At 42.6% G+C, this 24,377-nt stretch overlaps 1 protein-coding gene across 2 annotated transcripts in view; it reads left to right on the top strand.

The window, feature by feature from the left end:
- Positions 1–24,377, top strand: part of cbwd1 (COBW domain containing 1) — a 73,957-nt gene that overhangs the window by 18,465 nt on the left and 31,115 nt on the right. For both annotated transcript variants that reach the window (XM_033017781.1, XM_033017782.1), the window contains exons 6-10: positions 5,372–5,431; positions 7,472–7,509; positions 14,574–14,620; positions 14,950–15,036; positions 22,805–22,849. In XM_033017781.1, coding sequence (XP_032873672.1) covers positions 5,372–5,431; positions 7,472–7,509; positions 14,574–14,620; positions 14,950–15,036; positions 22,805–22,849 — 277 coding nt within the window. The remainder of the gene's footprint in view (positions 1–5,371; positions 5,432–7,471; positions 7,510–14,573; positions 14,621–14,949; positions 15,037–22,804; positions 22,850–24,377) is intronic.

The following is a 24,377-nucleotide window of genomic DNA, read 5'->3' as shown; positions in this document are numbered from 1 at the left end:
ATAAATTGGAAAAAGATGTGGGTTGTGTTTGGAATAGTTTTGTTAAACTATGTTAAAAATGTACAGAATTCCTTGGCTTGTTTGATTTTTAAGGTCTGAGAAATTTTTTGTTAAAATCAGGAAAGAGTTTTGTTTTAGAGAAACCGCGTGGAAATAGGCTCTTTAGCCCACCGAGTTCGCACTGACCAATGGTCACCCGTACACTAGTTCTATCCTCTGCACGATGAGATTGTCAATACAATATAACCACCAAGACATCAAATGAAGAATTAAGAAGAAAGTCGTGTCATGGAACTGTACAGCATGGAAATAGGCTCTTTGGCCCACACTGACCATGCTGACCAAGTTGGCATACTGGGATAGCCCAATTTGTCTGCATTTGACCCTCTTAAAGCCTTCTTATCCATATCTCTGTCCAAATAGCCTTTAAAAGTCATAATTGTATCTTCCTCAGGAGAGAAAGAATGGGTGACGTTTAAGCGTTGAGACCCCCTGAAGACCCTGAAAAAGTGAGCCCCCACTGACACTTCTGTCGTTTGCCCTACTCGTTCCCCACAAGGAGGTCCAGTGATGCCCCCTCTTCACTAGGGTCTATATAGTAAGGAAGCTTTCTTGGTAACAAATTCCACCCTCTCTGAGCCCTTTACATCGTGGGTGATCCAGTCAATATAAGGAAAGGTGAAATCTCCCACTAGTACGACCTTGTTTTTTTTTTTTTGCAGCTATCTGCATTCTCCCAATACATCTACTCCTCCAATTCATACTGATTATTGGGAGGCCTCTAATACAGCCCATGAATGCAATAATTTACCTCCTGTTTCTAAATTCTGCCTCAATGGATGATCATCCAAGAATACCCCCTCTCAGCACTGTAGTTATGTCCTCTCTGATCAAAAATGGAACTCCTCTCCGATCTTCCCTGCATCTCTACCACAGCTGTAAAATCTATACCCTCGAACATTGAGCTGCCAGTCATGTCCCTCTCTCAGCCATACTTCTGTTATGGCTATAAAATCACAATTGCCCAAGTCAATCCATATTCTGAATTAATCTGCCTTCGCTGTTCATAACATTGTCTCCAAATAAAAGTACTTTAATTAAAATATACAGGTTTACAAAAGAGAAAGGCAGGGTCATTTTGATGGCATGAGATGAAAAGAGGCTTCAGTGGAGTATAAATATTTACATGGACTGATGAGACCAAATGGTTTTACATTCTTGGTAAATTTACTGACAGATGTTTTTGGGTCAAGTATTACAAATGATTTACAGGGGCTTAAAATCATTGACTACAGGAGGCATATTCTAAATATTTAGAAAACACCTATATTAATCTTTTTTGCAACTTCATTTCAGGAAATGTTTGAGCTATATTCAATCTGCCTTCCCTACATTAAGTCTTGATTCACTTACAGAGAAAAAAAATTGTGATCGGTTTGATCATGGATATTGTCACATTCCCATATTTTGTTTGCCAGTAGGTCTTATTTTGACTTGCTGGAAATGGGGATGGAGCTCCTCTTTTGGTTCTGACACATTTATGAAGGTAGATAAATCTCCCGGGCCTGATGAGATATAATCCAAGGACACTGGGAAGCAAGGGTTTTTATTTTGCCGGAACCCTGGCTGGGATATATGAATAATCATTTGACATGGATGAGGTGTCAATAGATTTAAGTGTGAAGTGGTGCATTTGCAGAAGTCAAACCAGGGCAGTCAGTGCCTTCACAGTAAACAGTAGGGCCCTGGGCATATTGTACAGAAGAGGGATCTATAGACAATAGGTGCAAGAGTAGGTCCTTCGAGCCAGTACCGCCATTCAAAGCTGATCATCCCTAATCAATACCCCATTCCTGCCTTCTCCCCATATCCCCTGACATCGCTAGATTTAAGAGCCCTATCTAGTTCCCTCTTGAAAGTATCCAGAGAACTGGCCTCCACCGCCCTCTGAGGCAGAGAATTCCACAGACTCACAAGTCTCTGTGCGAAGAAGTGTTTCCTCATCTCCGTTCTAAATGGCTTACCCCTTATTCTCAAACTGTGGCCCCTGGTTCTGGACTCCCCCAACATTGGGAACATGTTTCCTGCCTCTAGCGTGTCCAAACCCTTAATAATCTTATATGTTTCAATAAGATGCCCTCTCATCCTTCTAAACTCCAGAGTATACAAGCCCTGCTGGTCCATTCCCTCAGCATATGACAGTCCCGCCATCCCGGGAATTAACCTTGTCAACCTACGCTGCACTCCCTCAATAGCAAGCATGTCCTTTCTCAAATTAGGGGACCAAAACTGCTCACAATATTCCAGGTGTGGTCTCACTAGGGCCCTATACAACTGCAGAAGGACCTATTTGCTCCTTTACTCAACTCCTCTTGTTATGAAGGCCAACGTGCCATTCGCTTTCTTCACTGCTTGCTGTACCTGCATGCTTCCTTTCATTGACTGATGAACAAGGACCCCCAGATCTAGGAGTACTTGTACATCGAACATGGGGTCGCAGGTAGATAGGGTGGCGAGGAAGGCTTTTAGCATGCTGGCATTCATCGGTCAGGGAATTGAGTGTGGAAATTGGGATGTTAGATTATATTTGCTCAAGACATTGGTGGGGCCACATTTGGAATATTGTGTTCAGTTTGGTCACCTTGCTATAAGAAAGAGGCCATTAATCTGGAAAGAGTGCAGAGAACATGTATGAAGATGTTGTCAGGACTCAAGGGCCTGCGATATAGGGATAGGTTTGGCAAATTAGGACTTTACTCCTTGGAGTGCAGGATGCTGAGGTTTATATACACCTTGTAGAGGTGTATAAAATCATGAGGGAAATAGATAACATGAGACTTTTTTTCCAGTGTGGTGGAATTAAAAACTAGAGGACATAGGTTCAGGGTTAGAGGGGAAGATTTAATAGGAACCATGGGACAAAAGATGGTGGGTGTATTGAACTATAAGGTGCCAGAGGAAGTAGATGAGGCAGGTACAATAACAACATTTAAAATACATTTGTAATGTTGATGGGGCATGGACAAATGAGACTAGCTTGGTTGGCACAGATGAGTTGGTCCAAAGGGCCTGTTTGAATACTCTCTGACACTATGATTCCATGACTCAAAGTTGCCTGACAAATCAATTAGCTTCCTCGCTGAAAGGCTGAATCTGAGAGATTACCCGCTCATTCAAAAACTCAAACAGAGACTGTTTGTATACCTGTTGAGTAATGTTGAAACAGTCTTGACACAGATCAAAACCAACGTGTTTACAATTGATTAATTTCTTCACTCAGAAGCAGATACAATGGCAATTGTTAAAAGGGAGGTACAGGGATAGGATTTATTTTCAGGAATATGGATTAAATGCAGGCAAATGAAACTAGATCAGTTATAAAACCTGCTTGGCATGGACAAGTTGGCCAAAGGTCCTGTTTCCATGCTGTATGGCTCAGTCTATACTATGCATCGCCATTCATTGTGATCATGGCTGATCATCCACAATCAGTAACCCGTGCCTGCCTTCTCCCCATATCCCTTGATTCCGCTAGCCCCTAGACCTCTATCTGTCGCTCTTTTAAATTAATCCAGTGAGTTGGCCTCTACGGCCTTCTGTGGCAGAGAATTCACAACTCTGGGTTTTTTTCTCATCTCAGTTTTAAATAGCCTCCCCTTGAATTGATTCATTCAGAAAACAGTCGATTTAAAGTGCAGTGAAAACAAATGAACACAATTTCTCAAGTAAAAGGAAGGGTTTTTGACCATTATCAGTTTCTGAAAAATAAACCACTGTTATCACAAGTTTTGAAAATAACTTAAGTAGCCAAAATATTTGTCAGCAGGTGGTGCATGCAGAATTAATAGGGCTCAGGCAACTTTGAGTCATGGAATCATAGTGTCAAAGAGTATTGAAACAGGCCCTTTGGACCAACTCATCTGTGCCAACCAAGCTAGTCTCATTTGCCCATGCCCCATCAACATTACAAATGAATTACATGTTTAATGCAGTTTGTACAACTTGACATTCTTCCAGTTTGTAAATTGCGCACGCCCTGACATTTGATGGTAAAGCATTGCCACCTCTTCATTCATGTGGCAAATATGGCTTTATCTTTACTCCCAGCGATGCACATTTAATTTTTCATTGTTTAAGAGTCATTTACAAGGAACATTTTGGTTATAAAAATTGCTTGACAATCTTGGAGGCATTCCTGCAAATATGGAGCAGAGGAGAAACTGTTGGAGGAACTCTGCAGGTCAGGCAGCATCTATGGAGGGAAATGGATAGATGACATTTTGGTTTGGGACTTCTTTAGACACTGTCTATTTTCCTCCACACTTGCTGCCTGACCTGCTGAGTGCCATCAGCATTTTTTTTTTTTCTACTCAAGTTTCCAGCATTTGCAATCTCATATGTCTGTCAATGTTGACCCTTGCTTAGAACCAGTAAGGGTTTACAGAATCTGAGCTTTCCTGTTACTGCCCCTGGTATGTTTGAATTGATCAAATCCTCATGCTGACAGAAGAGACTCGTGAAATAATCTTGACTGTGTAAAGAGATGATGTCTTTATGGCCAAGTAAAAACTTAAAACTGGTTAAATAATGCCGTTTGTGGGCCTCTGGAGCTGCATTGGCTTTTAAAGAACAAAAAATAGTAGAGCATAGGGACAGGCCTTTCTTGCCTGTTTATAGTCCAAATGCTTCTTAAACATTGGTATTTGCTTCCAACAATTTTCCCTGGTAATGTACTCCAGGCAATTACGATTCTTGGTCTAAATAAAACGTCTCATACTGTACATCTGCTTCAAACTTTCCCCCTCTTACATTAAAGCTGCACTTTAATATTTGACATTATCACCCTGGGAAAACAACTCTGACTGTCTATCCTATCTATATCTCTCATAATTTTATACACCTCTATTAGGTTTATCCTCTGTCTACAATGCTGCATCAAAACAATCTGTTTGTCCAATCTCTCCGTCTTCTGCAGTCACTCCAAAGCCTCGCATTCTTCCTGTAATACGGCAATCCGAACTGCACACAATACTCCAAATGCTCTAGCCCAGGTTTTATTCAACTGCAACATGACTTCCCAATTATTTTTGTACTCAACACCCTGACCGATGAAGACAAGCATGCCATACACCTTCTTTACCACCCTACCTACTTGTGTTGCCACATTTTCTTGCATCCCAAGATTCCTCTGTATATCACATGAAACAGAAGTAGAAAAAGTCATGTTCAATTATAATGTCCAAAATGAGATATTGATGTTGAAATGGTAATTTCAATTTCATATTTTAATTTCATATTTTGTTACAATGAAACTGTCTATGTAATTTTATAAACTGTTCTGTTTTAGCTAACTTCCTTCTTCTTCCCACAGGTGCCGTATCCACCATGTTTTGGGTTGATGCAGAATTAGGAAGTGATGTTTACCTTGATGGTAGGACTTTAAATTGGTTTTGTGAATGAAATTGAAATGCTGCTAACTTTTAGTCAGAATAATGAAAGATGCAAAAAGTCCTTGACAATTGAGGAAGGAATTATCCTTTCACGAATGGCCTTTCACAAGGAATAAACATTTCACAATTGTCACCAACCCAACAAGGTGGATGGTGGGGGATAGTGAGGGAGCGGAGATGCTGGTAACGTATAATGTAATGGGGTCAAGTTTGCTGGTGTCAGCTGGGGCTCATCTGATGCTGTAAGAAGGCAGATACTCGAGAAATCAAGACCATAATCTTCCCCAAAATATTGTGAGGGAATCTTCTGTTGAAGACCAAAGGAAACCCAAGTGACAACGAAATTGGATACAAAATTTGAAGCATATTCCTATATTAGTTTGGTACTTTAGTTAATAGTGGACCATCAGTTTTGAATTCTGATTAGCTCAATAAGGAAGTCATGAACAGTGGGATCATAATATTTTCTATTATCATATTTAAAATGTTGTTGTACGAAATCTATAAAATACATGATGTTATTTGCTTATTTGTGGAAGTAATCGTGAAAGCAAGAAAATAATTAAAATTAATTGAATCAAGAATTGTTGGAATCCTGTTGTCATTGTCTGTGCTGCAAAGTACAAAAGCCATCTCGGCACTCCAGGGCAAACTCTTTGGAATTATTAATGCCCAGTTTCATAAGGCAGTATCAGATAGAAAATCCGGCAGTCACCAATTATGAGCAGGATAGAGACAAAGCTTGGGCTTATCGGTATTATTTGACGTTATGTTCCAAAAGGTGTCATAGAAACATAGAAAATAGGTGCAGGAGTAGGTCATTTGGCCCTTTGAGCCAGCACCTCCATTCGATATGACCATGGCTGATCATCCAAAATCAGTACCCGTTCCTGCTTTCTCCCCACTTGTTACACCCTCAAAAAATTCCAGAAAATTACTCAAGCACGTTTTCCCCCATCATATATCCATGCTGACTTTGACCGGCCCTGTCACTGCTTTCCAAATGCGCTGCTATTACATCTTTAATAATCGACCCAAGCATCTTTCCCACCACCGTGTCTTTAAAGATGTAGTTATTTCCAACAGTCAGGTTGTGTTTAACGGCAGGTTTATGGCCACTGTGGCTCTTGCAGGGATTTGAATTGGTGTAACGGGGCTGTTTGCTCCACCCCGACCAGAGCAATTCTGTTCACAATCACACAACGGTGTCAGCTAGACATCTCCACCTGATGTGGAAAAGAAGAAATATGGGCACCAGAAAATAGTATAATTCTCTATGTTCAACATTTCTGTTAGTAATCCTTGTGCAATAAAGTATCTACTGTATCTACAGGGAGGTTCTACTGCAGTTGTACAGGGTCTTGGTGAGACCACACCTGGAGTATTGTGTACAGTTTTGGTCTCCTAATCTGAGGAAAGACATTCTTGCCATAGAGTGAGTACAGAGAAGGTTCACCAGACTGATTCCTGGGATGTCAGGACATTCATATGAAGAAAGACTGGATAGACTCGGTTTGTACTCACTAGAATTTAGAAGATTGAGGGGGGATCTTATAGAAACTTACAAACTTCTTAAGAGGTTGGACAGGCTAGATGCAGGAAGATTGTTTCCGATGTTGGGGAAGTCCAGAACAAGGGGTCACAGTTTAATGATAAGGGGGAAATCTTTTAGGACCGAGATGAGGAAAACATTTTTCACACAGAGAGTGGTGAATCTCTGGAATTCTCTGCCACAGAAGGTAGTTGAGGCCAGTTCGTTGGCTATATTTAAGAGGGAGTTAGATGTGGCCCTTGTGGCTAAAGGGATCAGGGGGTATGGAGAGAAGGCAGGTACAGGATACTGAGTTGGATGATTAGCCATGATCATATTGAATGACGATGCAGGCTCGAAGGGCCGAATGGCCTACTCCTGCACATATTTTCTATGTTTCTATGTTTCTATGTATGTTTTGAAATAAATTGTGTAAGTTGTTATATAAATGAATCATCAAAAAAATTCAGGCTATTCTTTTCCACTCCAGGTATTATTTCAGTTGTTGATGCAAAGTATGGAATGCAGGTAACTTTTCTTATTTTAAAACTGGGTTTTTAAACTTTCTGGGTCATGTGAAGTTCATCCTTGTTCGCAGGCATATTTTTTAAATTATTGATTTACGTGTAGATCTTAGTACAGGTACATCCAAAATATCATTAAGATGGTGAACTCGATGAGTAATTGAGATTGACCGAACAAGGTTTGCCTTCTCTCTCCTGATTCCCCACCAACAGCCCCTTTCAGCTCAACCCGTCTCTGCCTCTTTCACCAACCTGCCTTCTTCTTGCCGTTTGCCTCTCTCTTCATATTTCCCCTCCTGTTTCATATTCTCCCAACATCAACCACTCCTAGCACACGTTACTTTATTGTCCCCAATCTTACCTGTTCTCCCCAAAACCAATATCAAGAAAATGTAAATTGGAAATTAACCATTCAACAGGTTTGGCATTATGTTCAGTAAGAGAGACAGGTAAGTTTTAAGGTTAAAGACCCTCATTCCGAATTTTGCGCAACACCCTTGACATCCCTATCCCTTCCTCTTTGTCCATCCCCTTGTTCCCATGTGCATATTGCTTCATCGTCAAGTTGCCTGTATTATTCATGCTCATGCTCATGCTGCCCCCACCATCCCCCTAATTCCCTTGGGTCTTTCTCATCTTTAGATTTTACTTTAGATCTTAGTAGACTTTGGAGATATTAAGCCGCTTGCAGTGTAGCAGCTGCTGCTGGCGCCGACGATGGCTGCCACTGTGTACTGCTCCTTGCTGTTTTGTATGTGTTCGTTTGTGTCGTCTGTGAAAACCCTACAAAGATTACTTTCACGAGAGAGGTACTCATAAACATCGGACATACGGTACCTCCAAACATCATTCTAGATTTCTCTCACTCGATGGATTATTTGGACATACTCGTCGGCGGGGCTGTGGCTGCGTTCAAGGTCTGGAGACGGAGGAGGACCCATGGGAAGCGCTCTGAAGCACTCACCCGACTCCGGCAATGAGGATCAAGCACACCACTCCCGAGCATATTCCTTGCAAACGTACGCTCTCTCAATAACAAAGTGGACGAACTGCAACTCCTGCGCCGGACAAACAAGGACTTCTCTCGAGCCGCTGCCCTCTGTTTCACCGAGACCTGGCTGTGTGAGTCGACCCTGGACAGTGCACTGCAACTGGCTGGCTTCCAACTTCATAGAGTGGACCGCGAAGTGGAGGCAGCAGGGAAATCAAGAGGCGGTAGAATATGCCTCTATACCAACCAGGACTGGTGCAGCGACTTCATGGTACTGTCAAATTTCCCCCTCTACTCTCAAGCTCTGCGCCGAACAACTGGCACCGGTCTTTACAGACATTTTCAACCAGTCCCTGCAAACCTGTACTGTCCATGCCTGCTTCAAAGTCTCCACTATTGTCCCTGTTCCCAAAAAGGCAAGGATTACTGGTCTTAAGGACTACAAGCCTGTCGCACTGACTTCTGTAGTCATGAAGACCCTTGAAAGGCTTTTGTGACATAAAAACAGCTTTTTTTCCACGAGTAGAAGCTCTACTCAATAACCAAAAATCTGTAGCCTCCTTTTGCTCTGGTATTTTATTTAATTCCTCGTATGTGAATACTTGGCCAATATTCTCATTCATTCATTCATTCATTCATTCATTCATTCATTCATTCATTCATTCATTCATTCATACTGTGTGGAAAACAGGCCCTTTGACCCACCGAGTTTGCGCCGACTAGAGATCACCCTGTACACTAGCACTATCTTACCCACTAGGGACAATTTACAATTTACAGAAACCAATTAACCGACAAACCTACACATCTTTGGAGTGTGGGAGGAAACTGGAGCACCTGGAGAAAACCCTCGCAGTATCAGAGAGAATACATACAAACTCCGTACAGACAGCACCCGTAGTCAGGATCGAACCTGGGTCTCTGGCACTGCAAGGCAGTAACTCTGGTGCTGTAAGGCAGCAACTCTACTACCGTGCCACTGTACCATCTTAAATGGACGCCCCAAATGATCTCCTTCATTCATTAAACATTGTGCTAGGTACTAGTTCCTTGCTGGTTTCCTTCATCTCCTTCATTTGCTGATCTTATGTGGCAGATGTGAGGATTAAGAAAATAAATCTGAAGAAGGGTTTCGACCCGAAACGGTGCCTATTTCCTTCGCTCCATAGATGCTGCCTCACATGCTGTGTTTCTCCAGCATTTTTGTCCACCTATTAAGAAAATAAACGTGGTTTGTATTTCTGATTTATTTTTGGGAGGCGAGTGTCTCTGTGCAGCAAGTTATTAGAACATTAAGTATAACCAATCGGCCAAGGTGAAGCTGACAGTACTTGTGGAATGGTTGGAGAGAATGCTTTTGGAAAGCTAAGCATTGATTGGGAAATGAAAGAGGAGAAATAAATAAAAATACCAGATAAAATGTTTATTTGTTCCTGTGTAACTTTCAATTACGGTTCCAAGAGAGACCTGCCTTGTTGGGCCGTGGATTAAATGTTGCATCGTGCAAGGCGTAGTTCTTTCTTTCTAAAAGCATGTGCAGGGTTGATTTTTTACTTAATAATGCATATGTGGACTTATTGTACATAAATATTTTTAAAGTTTGCTTGGCAGTTCCTTTGTTTGAAAAGCAACAGTTAAATACACATGTAGATCAGATTAAGTTATTTCATGGAATGCACAGATCAGATTGAAAAAATGACAGATTGACAGATTTATAGAAAGCTGCTGGATTTCAATTATGGCCTGAAATATCCAAGCTTTTGTTTTGTTTTTCTCAGTTGGGGATGAATATTTGGCAACCTGTCCAACTAGGCAACTCTTAATACTTGACCTCTGCCAGTTATCTAGCTTTTAAATAGTTTTTATGTCACCACAAATGATGACACACTGGTAATAGGCAGCAATTGGAATGTGTCATGCTTCACGGACTGGGCCCATCACAGCTGAAGCTGGGAGAGCTGCAGTGTGGTCAGCCAGTTAAATTGAAACTGAAATGATAATTGAAATCAGGACCGATCACAATAATGGGATTGTCATGTTGTGGTCTAAAATATTAATTTCTTAATCATGGGTAAATGATTGGACATGTGCAGATGGCAGCTTTTGACACAGGGCCTGGCATTTAGACCGGAGCCACGGTTCTTTTATGATTTGACTTTAAAAGGTTGGCAACATTCAATTGAAAAAAAACTAATGAACAGGGAATTATAAAAAGGTCAGGGAAAGGTTTTTTTAATTTTCTGTGTTGATATTGCACAAGTTGTTTTTGATTATTGACAATGGGGAACGGCATGACTCGAATTACCACTTCAATTGCCACATAATAGAAAGTCAGTGAGGGGATATTTGAGGGTCAAATAATGGCAGGCGGAAGTTTCTGCCGTATAGTTTGCCAACCTACAAGAAAAAAATCTGCATTAAATGTTAAACTTGGGCTAATCCTACATTTTTCTTAATTTCCGGTTAGACAATTTTGAAACAATCATTTTTGCTGCATTATAAAAGTCCATTATAAAATTGTTTTTTTCCCTCTGTTTTGTTACCAAATTAGGTGTCCCCTTCTTGCTACAACACTGCTCTTGTGTGGGATCTTTGTCACAATTCTTTGAGTGCTCGTTGCATTGTTTACAGACTTCTTTTGAATGCCGTGTTGATTTTTTATTATATCATAACATTTTTAGAAAATGGTCTTTTTCTCATTTCTCAGTAATATTCATGTTATTTTTAGATGGTGTTCATTGCAGCTCATTGACATTAGGTCAAACATGATATTTTTTAGCATTTCATCATAATAATCATCGTAATTTGTTAGCCAAGTATGTTTTGCAACATGTGAGGAATTTGATTTGCCACAGTCATACCAAAAAAGGAAAAAGACACACAACGACATAACAATTCGTAAACATCCACCACAGCGGCTCCTCCACATTCCCCACTGTGATGGAAGGCAATAAAGTCTTATCTTCTTTCCTCCTTTTCTCCCGCGGTCGGGGGAGTCGAACCACCCGCAGTCGGGGCGATCGGTGGTCGAAGCTCCCACGTCAGGGTGATCGAAGCTCCCGCGATCAGGGCGGTCGAAGCTCTTGCAGCTTGGAGCTCCCGAAGTCGTCCCTTACTAGAGACCGCGATATCCATGACTCCCGCGGTTGGAGCTCCGAAGTCAATCCCCAGCAAGAGGCCGTCAGGTCCTCGATGTTAGGCCGCAGTGCAGACGGAGATACGACACGGAAAAAGTTGTATCTCCGTCGAGGAAAGAGATAAAAAAAAGTTTTCCCAACCCCCGCACCACCCCCCACATAGTACAAAACTAAAGGTACACTAAAACATACATTTAACAACAAACTAAAAACAACAAAGAAAGAAAAAGACGAGACAGACCGTTGACGAGGCAGCCATCAGGCACCCTGAAGAAGGGTTTCGGCCCGAAACGTCGCCTATTTCCTTCGCTCCATAGATGCTGCTGCACCCGCTGAGTTTCCCCAGCAATTTTGTGTACCATCAGTAATGAAGTTGTGACTGAATTATATTTGTCAACGTCGCTCTGTTGTATTGCGTGCAGCCTTTCATAAAGATGCCTTATTCTATTTATAATCGGGATGAAAGAATACAATTTGTGTAATTTTTTGATCCTTGGTTCTCTGCGGTGACCGATTGTTAAAAGTGCGTATTTGGTCAGGAGTTCAGATTATATCAGATATATTTTTGAAATTATTCTGAATATATTTGGTGTATTTGACCCAAGGAACACAAATTCCTTGCGGTGTGCATTATAATTATCAATTAAGTGCAGTAATTATTAGTTGTCAATTAAGGTTCTCAGCATGGTGATATCATTGTGATTGTTACATCGAGGTCCAGATCAGGGTGGAACCTTCTCTGTGTTGGAATGTGTGATTATTCCACAGGTAATAGGCAGCAATTGGAATGTGTCTTGTGTATGATCGTATTAGTTTTACTTGAATGGGAATCACAAGAAAGGCTAAGACTGGTTTCATTTTCCTTAATGCTTTAAACTTTGTTTGTTTCACCCCTTAAAGGTTCTTGATGGGGTGATTGATATTTTTCTTTGTGTAATGTTGTGTGTTTACTCCATTTCATAAGATCATGTTATCCGAAAGTAGGATTTGTTTAGAGATACAGTGTGGAAACATGCCCTGTGGCCCACTGAGTCCACGTCGTCCATGGATCTCCCATTCACTAGTTCTATATTAGCCCTGTTTCGTATCCTACACACTGGGGACAATTTCAGAATCAGACTCAGATTTTAATCGCCAAGTATGTTTTGCAACATACGAGGAATTTCACTGGCCAGGTCAGTCATACAATTAAAAGCAACACTCAAAAACACATTTTAACATGAACATCCACCACAGTGACTCCTACACATTCCTCACTGTGATGAAAGGCGAAATAAAGTTCAAGTCCTTCCTTTTGTTCTTCCTCGGTCGGGGGCCACGAGCCCTCCGTTGACGGGACGGCGGTGTTTGGGCCCTCCGCATCGAGGTGTTCAGCTCCTGCACCAGGGGAATGTCAGCTCCTCCGCGCCGGGCGATCGAACCTCGCATCGGGGCTGGTCAAACCTTCTGCGGCGTTGGAGCTCCCGACTAGCCTCTCCCGGGACTGCGAGCCCTTGATGGTAAGTCCACAGGCCGCAGTGGGAGCGATCCCAGGCAAGGGATCCGCTCCGATGTTAAGTCCGCGCCCCGCGGTGGGGCTCACAATAGTCCGAGGAGGCTTCCAGCTCCATCGATGGTAGGCCGCAGAGCCCGGAGAATGTGATCCGAAAAATTGATCGCATCTCCGAGAAGGTAGGAACTTGAAAAAAAAGTTTCCCCCGATCCCCTCCCCCCTCCCCCCACATAAAACAACCCGAAGTATATTAAAACGAACTTTTAACAAACGTTAAAAATAACCAAAAGATGAAAAAACGAACAGACTATCGGCAGGGCTGCCATCTCCCCGGCGCCCCTGGTGGTCAATTTACAGAAGCCAATTAACCTGCAAATCTGCATGTTTTTGGAAGACGCGTGGGAGGAAACCGGAGGACCTTGAGAAAACGAAGAACAATCACAGGGAGAATGTACAAACTCCACACACACAGCACCGTAGTCAGGATTGAACCCGAGTCTCTGGCGCTGTAAGGTAGCAGTTCTACTACTGCGCCACTGTGCCGCCCATATGTTCTAGGCCCATGCTCACACTGTAACTTGCAGTGAGTAATATTTAGAAGTGCTTTACTTTGTTGTGCACCATCCCTCATTAGAAAAGATAAACCGCTGTCTGCTTCTCCTTGTAGCTGAATGACTGAAATCAGAAAAAGAAAATTAAAAAAAAGGAGAAATCAGAATTTTGAGTAGGATAGAAATAGTTGATGGTTGAAATAGACAATAGTTAATCAGAAAGAGACAATAGTTTTGAAGAAGATCCTTAATCAGAGTTCTGGGAGTAGCTCAGTGGGACAGGCAGCATCTCTGGAGAGAAGGAATGGTGACATTTCAGGCTGAGACCCTTCTTCAGACTGGTTAGGGATAAGGGAAACACGAGATGTAGATGGAGATGTGGAGAGATAAAGAACAATGAATGAAAGATATGCAAAAAAGTAACAACGATAAAGGAAACAGGCCATTGTAAGCTGTTTGTCGGGTGAAAATGACAAGAGTGTGATGTGGGTGGGGGAGGGATAGAGATATATAGTTGGAGATTCTTCCTCTGAAATGACAAGTTATGATGAAGGAGTACACTCAAAATATTTATTAATTTCTCTCTTTTCAGTTTGACACAATGTACACTTCAGTTTGTCGCTCCTCCATTATATTTTACATTTTCCTTGCACTACTGCCCAGCTGAGATGTAGTTAGACAGCCTGGTTCTAGATATTAGTCAGAGCACAGTTAGAAGTGATGTGGGCTGGAGTGACGGGTTCTTCTGATTTTATATAAAAGCTTAATGAAATATGTGGTTGCTGGGGAAAAATATTGGGGTTTGTTGAATAGAACTACTAACACCACCTTTTAATGGAGGAATAATTATTGCTGTTTTATGTGTTGAGTTGATAAATCGCATTGTGTTTCCTACAGCACCTGACCGAAGAGAAACCAGAAGGCCTGGTTAATGAAGCAGCCAGGTATTCTTTTTATTTCTAAGGAGAAATATTTATACTAAATGTATAAGCAGGTTTAAATTGCCAATCAATCCAGACCTCTATTTTTAAACATCTATATAATTAAAAGTGGGATCACATTTAATACCAATTTGTTTAAAGATTGTCTGAAGAAGGCTTCTTTTTGTGCCATTTCTAATCTGACGTATTTTAGTTCACAGTGTAGCTTCTTGTTGATCCATCTTCTCCTGATATTAAATTCATGTGAAATATCTTGAACTGTTGGAGTTTTCATAAAGGTAGTCATTTCCTAATTGCTTTTTATTTGATCAATCCTACTTTATTGTGTTTAGGCAGATAGCCCTTGGAGACCTCATTATCATTAATAAAACTGACCTGGTTCAGCATGAGGAGCTGATTAACCTGAAAATGGCTATAAGGTAAGGAGGCTGATGTTTAATATGTAGCGCAACATGCCTTGATGTGTAATATTGGATTGAATGATGCAGTCTGTAAGCAAATGTTTCTGAGAGGAATATTTGGCTATGATTGTTTGTGCTTCAGAATCCCTTGCACCACTGCATGTAGGTAAAAGTGGATGTATGAGCAATGAGTAAGTTAGATGGCATCTGACCTGCTGCTACATTGTTGTGTCCTTTTTTGAACTCAGTAGCAAAGCCGTGATTGACTGGGAAAGGGACCTGGTGCTTTTCACATTGCCCCATTGGATGCTGGTTCAGTTTGTCTAGCCCTCTGCATCTGGAAGAAATAATTGTGTGCGGATGGTGATTCCTGGTGAAAAGCTAAAGCTAGGACCATCCAGACCTCTATTTTTAAACACCTATATAATTAAAAGTCTCATCTTGACCACTTCCTGTCTGCGCTGTATATTGATTTTAGAAAACACGCTACCATATATCGCTATGATTTTTGGCCATCTTACTCACAGTCCTCCTCTGCTGAGCAGGCCCCGAGGATTATTCCCATCGATGAAAAATAAAAAAGTTTTGAGTGTTTAAAAAAAAAAAAACCCATGAGATCCTCTCTCCTGTCAATCACTGTGATGAAAGTAACGCTCCTTCCGGGAGGGGGGGGGGGGGGGGGGAAGGCAGAACCATAAAACCCCGGATGCCTGGACGTGACTCAGTCACTCTGCAAGATCGTGAGGGAGAGGCCACGACTCTCATTCTAAGCTGTGAATCAACTGAACTGTTAGTCTGCAATGTACTTGCAATAAAAGGTTTGTTAGCCCTTAATGACAATGCCATGAGTTGTTTGGCCTGCTGCCCTGTCTGTGCTTGAAACTGCAATGCTTTATTACGTCCGACTGTTTGGAAGGAATAAATGCTTTATTAGGTCCGACTGTGTTAGGAAAGAATAAATGCTTTATTAGGTCCGACTTTGTTTGGTCCAAAAGTCTCGCTCATTTCGTGACTTCTGCTTAGTGGACAGGTCGCGTTAATTGCGTAATTTCCGGTAAGTGCAGAGGTCACGCTGATAGCGGAAGTGCCGCTGACTGCGGAAGCCCCAAAGTGGAGAGGCCGCGCTCAGCCGTGTGAGTATTCAAGAAGGTTTACTGCCATATATATGGTGTGTGAGTCAGTGAGTTTGTGTGTGTGTGTGTGAGTGTGAGTGGTCTCAATGACTGAGCTGCCAGCCCAAGAATCCATTCGGCCCACAATGTCCATACTAGCCCTCTGGAAACCAGCCCCTTCGGCCCACAACACCATGCTAGTGCTCCAGAAAGCCCCCCCCCCCCCCCCCCCTGCTGGTCAGCAATATTGGAATTGGTGGAGAGGTGGAATATTGGGTTGGGGGACCAGCCCTCCCGTGTGAAGCTGGGATCCAACGGGTCCCACTTAGTCTAGTTTAGAGATAAAAGTGAAAAATTCTGTCCTTAAAAAAGGTTTTTTAAAGTTTGATCTCCACAAAATTTGTCTAGTGACCTAATTGTTCAAATAACTGAAGATAAAGTAAGATGCAATTAGATGTAGCACATCTTATTTTTATTCCTGCCCCTTTGCAATTTCACTTATGTCTTGTCGTTGAACTGCTTCTCCAATCTGTATAATGAGAGCTAAATGTCAACTTCTTAATCACTGTGGATAAATGCTCAATACATTGGTCAATAAGTTTATTTGTGTAGCACATAATATTTTTGTGTTGCACAATTAAATAAAAGTGAAAAATTAATTGTTAAGTGCCTTTTCATGATGTAAAATCTGGTGGCAAGTCTGCCATGACTGGAATCAATATGTTTGATTATTTATTTTGGTAATGTATGGGAGTTTGCAAACACTGGAGAGCACCAGAGCTGTTACAACACCCCCACTGCTGGCATCACAGAAATTAAATTATTGCCTGTTGTCATGGATTTGATTTGTTCTTTCATTTAAAAAGCGTCTTCAGCACTTGTGTATTTGCCATCTTGTTTGATTACTGCTTTTGTTTCTGAAATCAATGCAACTTGGGGATAAATGTGACAGATGCCGACAGTTTCTGTAACTTGGATGGTTGATCAATTTATCTCCATAGAGCAAAGATTGCTCGAAAGAGAGTTTCAGGATTTGTGAAAATGTTGAGCTGATTTCATAGAAACATAGAACATAGAAAATAGGTGCAGGAGTAGGCCATTCGGCCCTTCAAGCCTGCACCACCATTCAATATGATCATGGCTGATCATCCAACTCAGTATCCCGTACCTGCCTTCTCTCCATACCCCCTGATCCCTTTAGCCACAAGTGCCACATCTAACTCCCTCTTAAATATAGCCAATGAACTGGCCTCAACTACCTTCTGTGGCAGAGAATTCCAGAGACTCACCACTCTGTGTGAAAAATGTTTTTCTAATCTCGGTCCTAAAAGACTTCCCCCTTATCCTTAAACTGTGACCCCTTGTTCTGGACTTCCCCAACATCAGGAATAATCTTCCTGCATCTAGCCTGTCCAACCCCTTAAGAATTTTGTAAGTTTCTATATGATCCCCGCTCAATCTTCTAAATTGCAGCGAGTACAAGCCAAGTCTATCCAGTCTTTCTTCATATGAAAGTACTGACATCCCAGGAATCAGTCTGGTGAACCTTCTCTGTACTCCCTCTATGGCAAGAATGTCTTTCCTCAGATTAGGAGGCCAAAACTGTACACAATACTCCAGGTGTGGTCTCACCAAGGCCCTGTATTGTGATCATGGCTGATCGTCCCCTATCAATAACCCGTACCTGCCTTCTCCCCATATCCCTTGACCCCACTAGCCCCTAGAGCTCTATCTACCTCTCTCTTCTGTGGCAGGGAATTCCATAAATTCACAACTCTCTGGGTGAAAAGGTTTTTTTCTCACCTCAGTCTTAAATGACCTCCCCTTTATTCTAAGACTGTGGCTCCTGGTTCTGGACTCGCCCAACATTGAGAACATGTTTCCTGAATCTAGCTTGTCCAGTCCTTTTATCATTTTATATGTTTCTAAAAGATCCCCCTCATCTTTCTAAACTCCAGTGAATATTACCAAAAGAATATTTGCTGCAGTTATGTCCTTTGACCATCTCTTGTCAGTTAGTGTAATGTTTAACCTGTCAGATGGGTATAGTCGGTTTTAACAGCTATTATCATAAAATACCTTAAGAAATTTCCTTGCAACCTGTATATTTTGTTGTGGATAAATTATACAATACAATACAATACAATTCAATTTATTGTCATTTGGACCCCTTGAGGTCCAAACGAAATGTCGTTTCTGCAGCCATACATTACAAACAAATAGACCCAAGACAACATAATTTACATAAACATCCATCACATTGCTGTGATGGAAGGCCAAAAAAACTTCTCTCTCCACTGCACTCTCCCCCCCCGATGTCAGAGTCAAAGTCAAAGTCAAAGCCCCCGGCGGGCGATGGCGAATTGTCCCGCAGCCATTAAAGCCACGCCGGGTGATGCAAGGCCGCACACCGGGTCTTGGTGTTAGAGCCCCCGGCGTGCGCTCGCAGTCCCGCAGCCATTCCAAGCCACGCGGGGCGGTGCTGTAAAGCCCCGCTCAGGTGCTCTTCAACCCCGCAACTCGGGCGGGAGAAGTCGCCGTTGCGGAAGCCCTGAAAAGCGGTCTCCCTCCAGGGACCCGCGGGCTCCCGGTGCCGTCCGCCAGACCCGCAGTTGCAGCCACCGAATCTCCGGGGGTCGGGTCGCAGCAGCGTCCACCACAGCTCCACCCGCTCTGGACTCGGCCAGCTCCGCGACGGTGAGGTGAGTAGTCGGCACCACAGCCCCCGGTCTTCCTGTTGGAGGCCGCTCCATGTGGGAAGCGAGAGTGTTTCTGTACCAATAGCAATAACGACCCATGCTATGGCTATGTCATGGTAATTTTCGGTCCTTCACAGAAAACATGCTTGCATCAATCTGTAGTGTGCATGGTTAAGCATATATGTTATCATGGTCCAGGATTTCTTGACACAGGTTGATCATACGCTGAATAATCCAACCACATTTTTGTTTGGAAGGGGAAAGAAATAATAGAAATTGCATTAATTGCAATGTGTAAAAAGAGTTGAGATACTGTATTATAATATTGCTGCATGTCATTGTGGAATATATCATGTCTTGATTGGTGAATATGTTTAGTTGGTGACTTTATTTCAAGCAGAAATAATATGTGAATGCTTCATTGAGCATAATTCCGACTGGTAACTACGCAATTTGTCCGAGCACATTATTGCACACGTCATGCAATCCGTCTTAAATGACAACCTAAACTGTCATTTGGCAACCTAAAAAGCTGCCTAGGTTGCTTGGCTGGCAACAGGGAAAAAAAGAAGTGAGAGCCCTGTGGTTTTCACAGTTTAAGGATAAGGGGGGAATCTTTTAGGACCGAGATGAGGAAAACATTTTTCACACAGAGAGTGGTGAATCTCTGGAGTTCTCTGCCACAGAAGGTAGTTGAGGCCAGTTCATTGGCTATATTTGGGAGGGAGTTAGATGTGGCCCTTGTGGCTAAAGGGATCAGGTGGTATGGAGAGAAGGCAGGTACAGGATACTGAGTTGGATGATCAGCCATGATCATATTGAATGGCGGTGCAGGCTCGAAGGGCCGAATGGCCTACTCCTGCACTATTTTCTCTGTTTCTCTATCACACTGCAAATTTCTGACCTGAACGTCACCCATCCTTTTTCTCCAGGTGTGCTGCCTGATCCGCTGAGTTATTCCGGTACTTTTTGGAACAACACAGACACAATGAAAAAGCGTTGGGTTTATCAGCAGTGGCTCCAGAGTTAATAATTGAAATGATACACAGTGGTAACATGGCTCTCCTCAGGAAGGTAGCCAGGAACAATCCAGCCATTAAGTCAGCCTTGGGCTAAAATAATCTGGTGTTATGCTGGCAGTGGCAAGTTGAGAAATGGCTGTGGTAATATGTGTCCTTACTCCATGACAAAGCATGCAGTTAATAGCAGGATTAGAGTACCTGAGAGACCGGGAAAGATTGGCAAATGGCAGAGCAGCATCTGAGAGTGGGGTGAGGGAGAGGAAACATAGAAAATAGGTGCAGGAGTAGGCCATTCGGCCCTTCGAGCCTGCACCGCCATTCAATATGATCATGGCTGATCATCCAACTCAGTATCCCGTACCTGCCTTTTCTCCATACCCCCTGATCCCTTTAGCCACAAGGGCCACATCTAACTCCCTCTTAAATATAGCCAATGAACTGGCCTCAACTACCTTCTGCGGCAGAGAATTCCAGAGATTCACCACACTCTGTGTGAAAAATGTTTTCCTCATCTCGGTCCTAAAAGATTTCCCCCTTATCTTTAAACTGTGACCCCTTGTTCTGGACTTCCCCAACATTGGCGGCGCCGCCTACCACAGGGTAGGCGGCGCGACCGACGTCGCAGCGGCCTCTGCAGTCTGTCTGTGTATTTTTTATTTTTTTGTCCTGTTGAGGGTTTAGTTTGTAGTGGGTTTTTAAATGTGTATGTGTGGGGGGTGGGTGGGGGAAACTTTTAAATCTCTTCCCTGCATGGAGACCCGACCTTTTCCCTGTCGGGTCTCCATTGCCGTTGGGGCCTAGCGCCGTGGAGCGGCCTCGAACCGGAGCGACCTGGGGGCTGAAGTCACGGAGCCTGTGGAGCTGTGGAGCTGCGGACCTACCGCTGTGGAGCTGTGGAGCTGCGGACCTACGGACCTACCTCCGTGGAGCTAGCCAGCTTCGGAGCGTGGAGAGCTGCGGCGGCGAGCAGCTGCGACCCGACTCAGGTGGATGGTGACACCGGGAGCTCGCGGGTCCCCGGTGGGAGACAGCTTTGCAGGGCACCGGCAACGGCGACTTCTCCCGCCCGAATTGCGGGGTTGAGAGTGACCTGGAGCGGGGCCTTACAACGCCCGGCGCGGCTGTAAATTGCAGCGGACTTGCTAGCGCCCACCGGGGGCTCCAACATCAAGACCCGGGGCAGGGCCCTACATTGCCCGGCGTGGCTTTGAGTGGCCGCGGACTTGCTAGCGCCCGCCGGGGGCTTTGACCTCGACTTCGGGAGAGGAATGGAGAGCAGGGGAGAGACAAGTTTTGCCTTTCATCACAGTGAGGAGGACTCACTGTGATGGATGTTTATGTGAATTGAATTGTGTTGGTGTGTGTCTTGGTTCTTTTTTTGTATGGCTGCAGAAACCAAATTTCGTTTGAACCTCATGTGAGGTTCAAATGACAAATAAAAGGTATTGTATTGTATTGTATTGTATTGGGAACAATCTTCCTGCATCTTACCTGTCCAACCCCTTAAGGAATGTTTCAAGGTTTCACGGTCAGTTTATTGTCACATGTACCAATTAAGGTAAAGTGAAATTCGAATTACCGTACAGCCATACTAAAAAAAAGCAACGAGACACACAACTACATGAAAGTTAACATGAGCATCCACCACTGCGGATTCCCCACATTCCTCACGGTGATGAAGGCAATAAAGTCCAAACTTCTTCCTCTTTTATTCTCCCGTGGTCGGGGCAGTCGAACCCTCCGCGTCAGGGCGATCGAAGTTCCCGCTTCGGGCCAATTGAAGCTCCTGCGTCGGGAGGTCGAAGCTCCTGCGGCTTGGAGTTCCCGATGTCGGTCTCTAACCAGAGACCGCGAGCTCCGCGATGTTAGAGTCCGTAGGCTCCCTCGGTGGAGCTCTCGAAGTCGGTCTCCAGCAAAGGCCGCCAACTCCTCGATGTTAGGCCGCAGTGCGGATGGAGATACAATACGGGAAAAAATCGCATCTCCGTCGAGGTAAGAGATTAGAAAAAGTTTCTCCCCCCCCCCCCCCCCACCCCGCACATAAAACAAGTTAAAGAACACTAAAACATACATTTAACACATACAAACAAACAACAAAGTGGACAGACTGTTGGCGAGGCAGCCATTACTGGTGCCACCCAGTGGAATGTGGATGTGGACAAAGTAATGCGTGCTTGTATCCAGAAGTGTGCTTGCTGCTTGGTATGGGTAAAGTGTGACTAGGCGTCTATTTATGTCCATGTAACAGAATAAGGTCTCCAAACATCTTGGATTTCTTGTCATAGAGTCATGTCCATCTTCTGACTGGAATGTATGGTGGTTGATGTGCAATGGCCACCCTGCACTTAAAGAAATCCCATGCAGGCATCTGTGGAGGCAAGTCATCCTGAAATGAAAGGCTGTCGACAGATGACGTACACTGCTTGGGAAGTGTGGGTTTGCCTGGAGAAACCAGGGTAGAGTAAAAACCATATTAGAGACACCAGCTAAATCAGAATAAATTTCAGTTGCTTTTTCTACAGGTTTCAAACCAAATATTTTCCACAATGGATGTACATTTAACAAGGAAATTTTAATTATTTAATATATCGTAGATTACTAATTATTGATTTTGCCCAAACTTTCTTTTCAGCATGTCATTTCAAGGTTTCAAAGCATTTTATATTTCTTCGTTTAGATTACTCCATCAACAGCCTAAAATTTCATAGCACTTTAGATTGCAGTTTACAAAGAAAACCTTCACTAATTTAACACCTTTAATGTTTTTAACAATCTCAAGTACTCCGTGTAGCTAGTGAAATGCGTTTGAAATGTAATCTGTGCATATAGTGGAGAAAGGTATGCATGTAATATCAGATTAAGGGCAGCATGGTTTTTAATTCATTTTTTGTTCCTGTTGAATAGCTTCTGGTTTGTTTGACAAAGTTTGATAATCAGAGTATGTATATTTCAGGTCAATCAATGGACTTGCAAAATTAATTGAAACACAAAGATCAAGGTTAGTAATTTTTTTCCAAGTTTGAATTGATATGTATTTACCCTCTCACTTCTGATCTTGACAAGAGGTTTAATTTAAATTTAATTTTGTTGGAAATCCACTTTGTCAGGTTTCAGAATTTTTTGAAATGCTCTGAAAATGTTTTGTTATAATTTGTTTAAATGTTGCTTTGGTTAAATGTTATCCCTGATGGTTAATTCTTCAAAAAGCAATGCTCTGAAATATATTAGAATTTTAATTAAGCATTTATCCAGAAAAATGCTACTTGCATCCTAAACTTACTGGAGACAGTGGGACGTGTAGCATTGCCTCACAAACAATTGTTATGATCCGTGTCTTTGAGCTCAGCAGAGATGGGTTTCCTCAAATGCACTTCGATGAGAATGATAATCAGCATTCTAAGCTATCTGGAAACAAATAGACATTGCGATATATGACTTTGAAATGAACGTGTATAGAGGACACTTAATGGGCTGTTCAAGTTGGTCAAATCCAGAAGAAATGTTGATCTATAAGGTTTAATAGGAATCTGCGAGGAATTTGTTTTATTTCTAATTTGAGGTGGTTTTCTGCTACATATTAAATATTTCATTAGATATGTGCATCTACTTTTGTAAAAATAAGTCCATTTATTATGGTACTTTATATTGGATAGTTATACGGGGCCAACAAGCAAGATGTCCATTTATACTTGTCCCACTTGCATGCGTTTTATTCATATTCCTCTAAATTGTTTCTATTCGTGTATCTCTCCAAACGTTCTATAAATGTTATTATTGTGTTTACTGCAACCACTTCCTCTGGCAGCTCATTCTATATTTCTACCCAACCCTCTGTCTGGAAAAACATTTCTCTCAGATTCCTATTAAATCTTTCCCTTCTCTGTTTAAAGTTAAACCCTCTAGTTTTTGATTCCACAACCCGAGATTAATAAACTGTGTGTGTACAACCACCCTATCTGTGCCCGTCATGATTTTATACGCTTCTATGAGATCACCCCTCAGTCTCCAATGTACCAACAAACAAAGTCATAGCCTGCCCAGCCTCTCCCTACAGCTACGTTCCTTGTGTTGCTTCTCCTTAAAACACAAACCTACCAGACCAGGTAACATTCGCATAAATGTTTTCTGCATCATTGGCAACTCTCTGCCGGCCATTCAGGCCATTTTCCACCGGCGGTGCCTGCGGAAGGCATACAGCATCATCAAGGACCACAGCCACCCAGCACGCAGATTGTTCTCCTTGTTGCCGTCAGGCAGACGATATAGGAGCATGGCTGCACGTACCACCAGACTTGAGAACAGTTTTTATCATCATGCCATCAGGCTTCTGAACTCATAAACACATCATAGATGTTGATTATTTTATTTATTATTGTCTTTTACCGACCAATGTCACTTTTATCTCATCTGTTTTTTGCCTTAATTTTATCCTTGTGGTATCATTGCTGAGGTGACCCGTTGTCTTGTCAGAAATATTTCACTGTACTGTTGACCCTGTGTTAACCTATATATGACAAATAAAACTG

This window comes from Amblyraja radiata, chromosome 3 (assembly GCF_010909765.2).
Source record: "Amblyraja radiata isolate CabotCenter1 chromosome 3, sAmbRad1.1.pri, whole genome shotgun sequence".
NCBI lineage: Eukaryota > Metazoa > Chordata > Chondrichthyes > Rajiformes > Rajidae > Amblyraja > Amblyraja radiata.
Note: the sequence above shows the minus strand (reverse complement) of the source record. Positions and strands in the feature narration are given on the sequence as shown.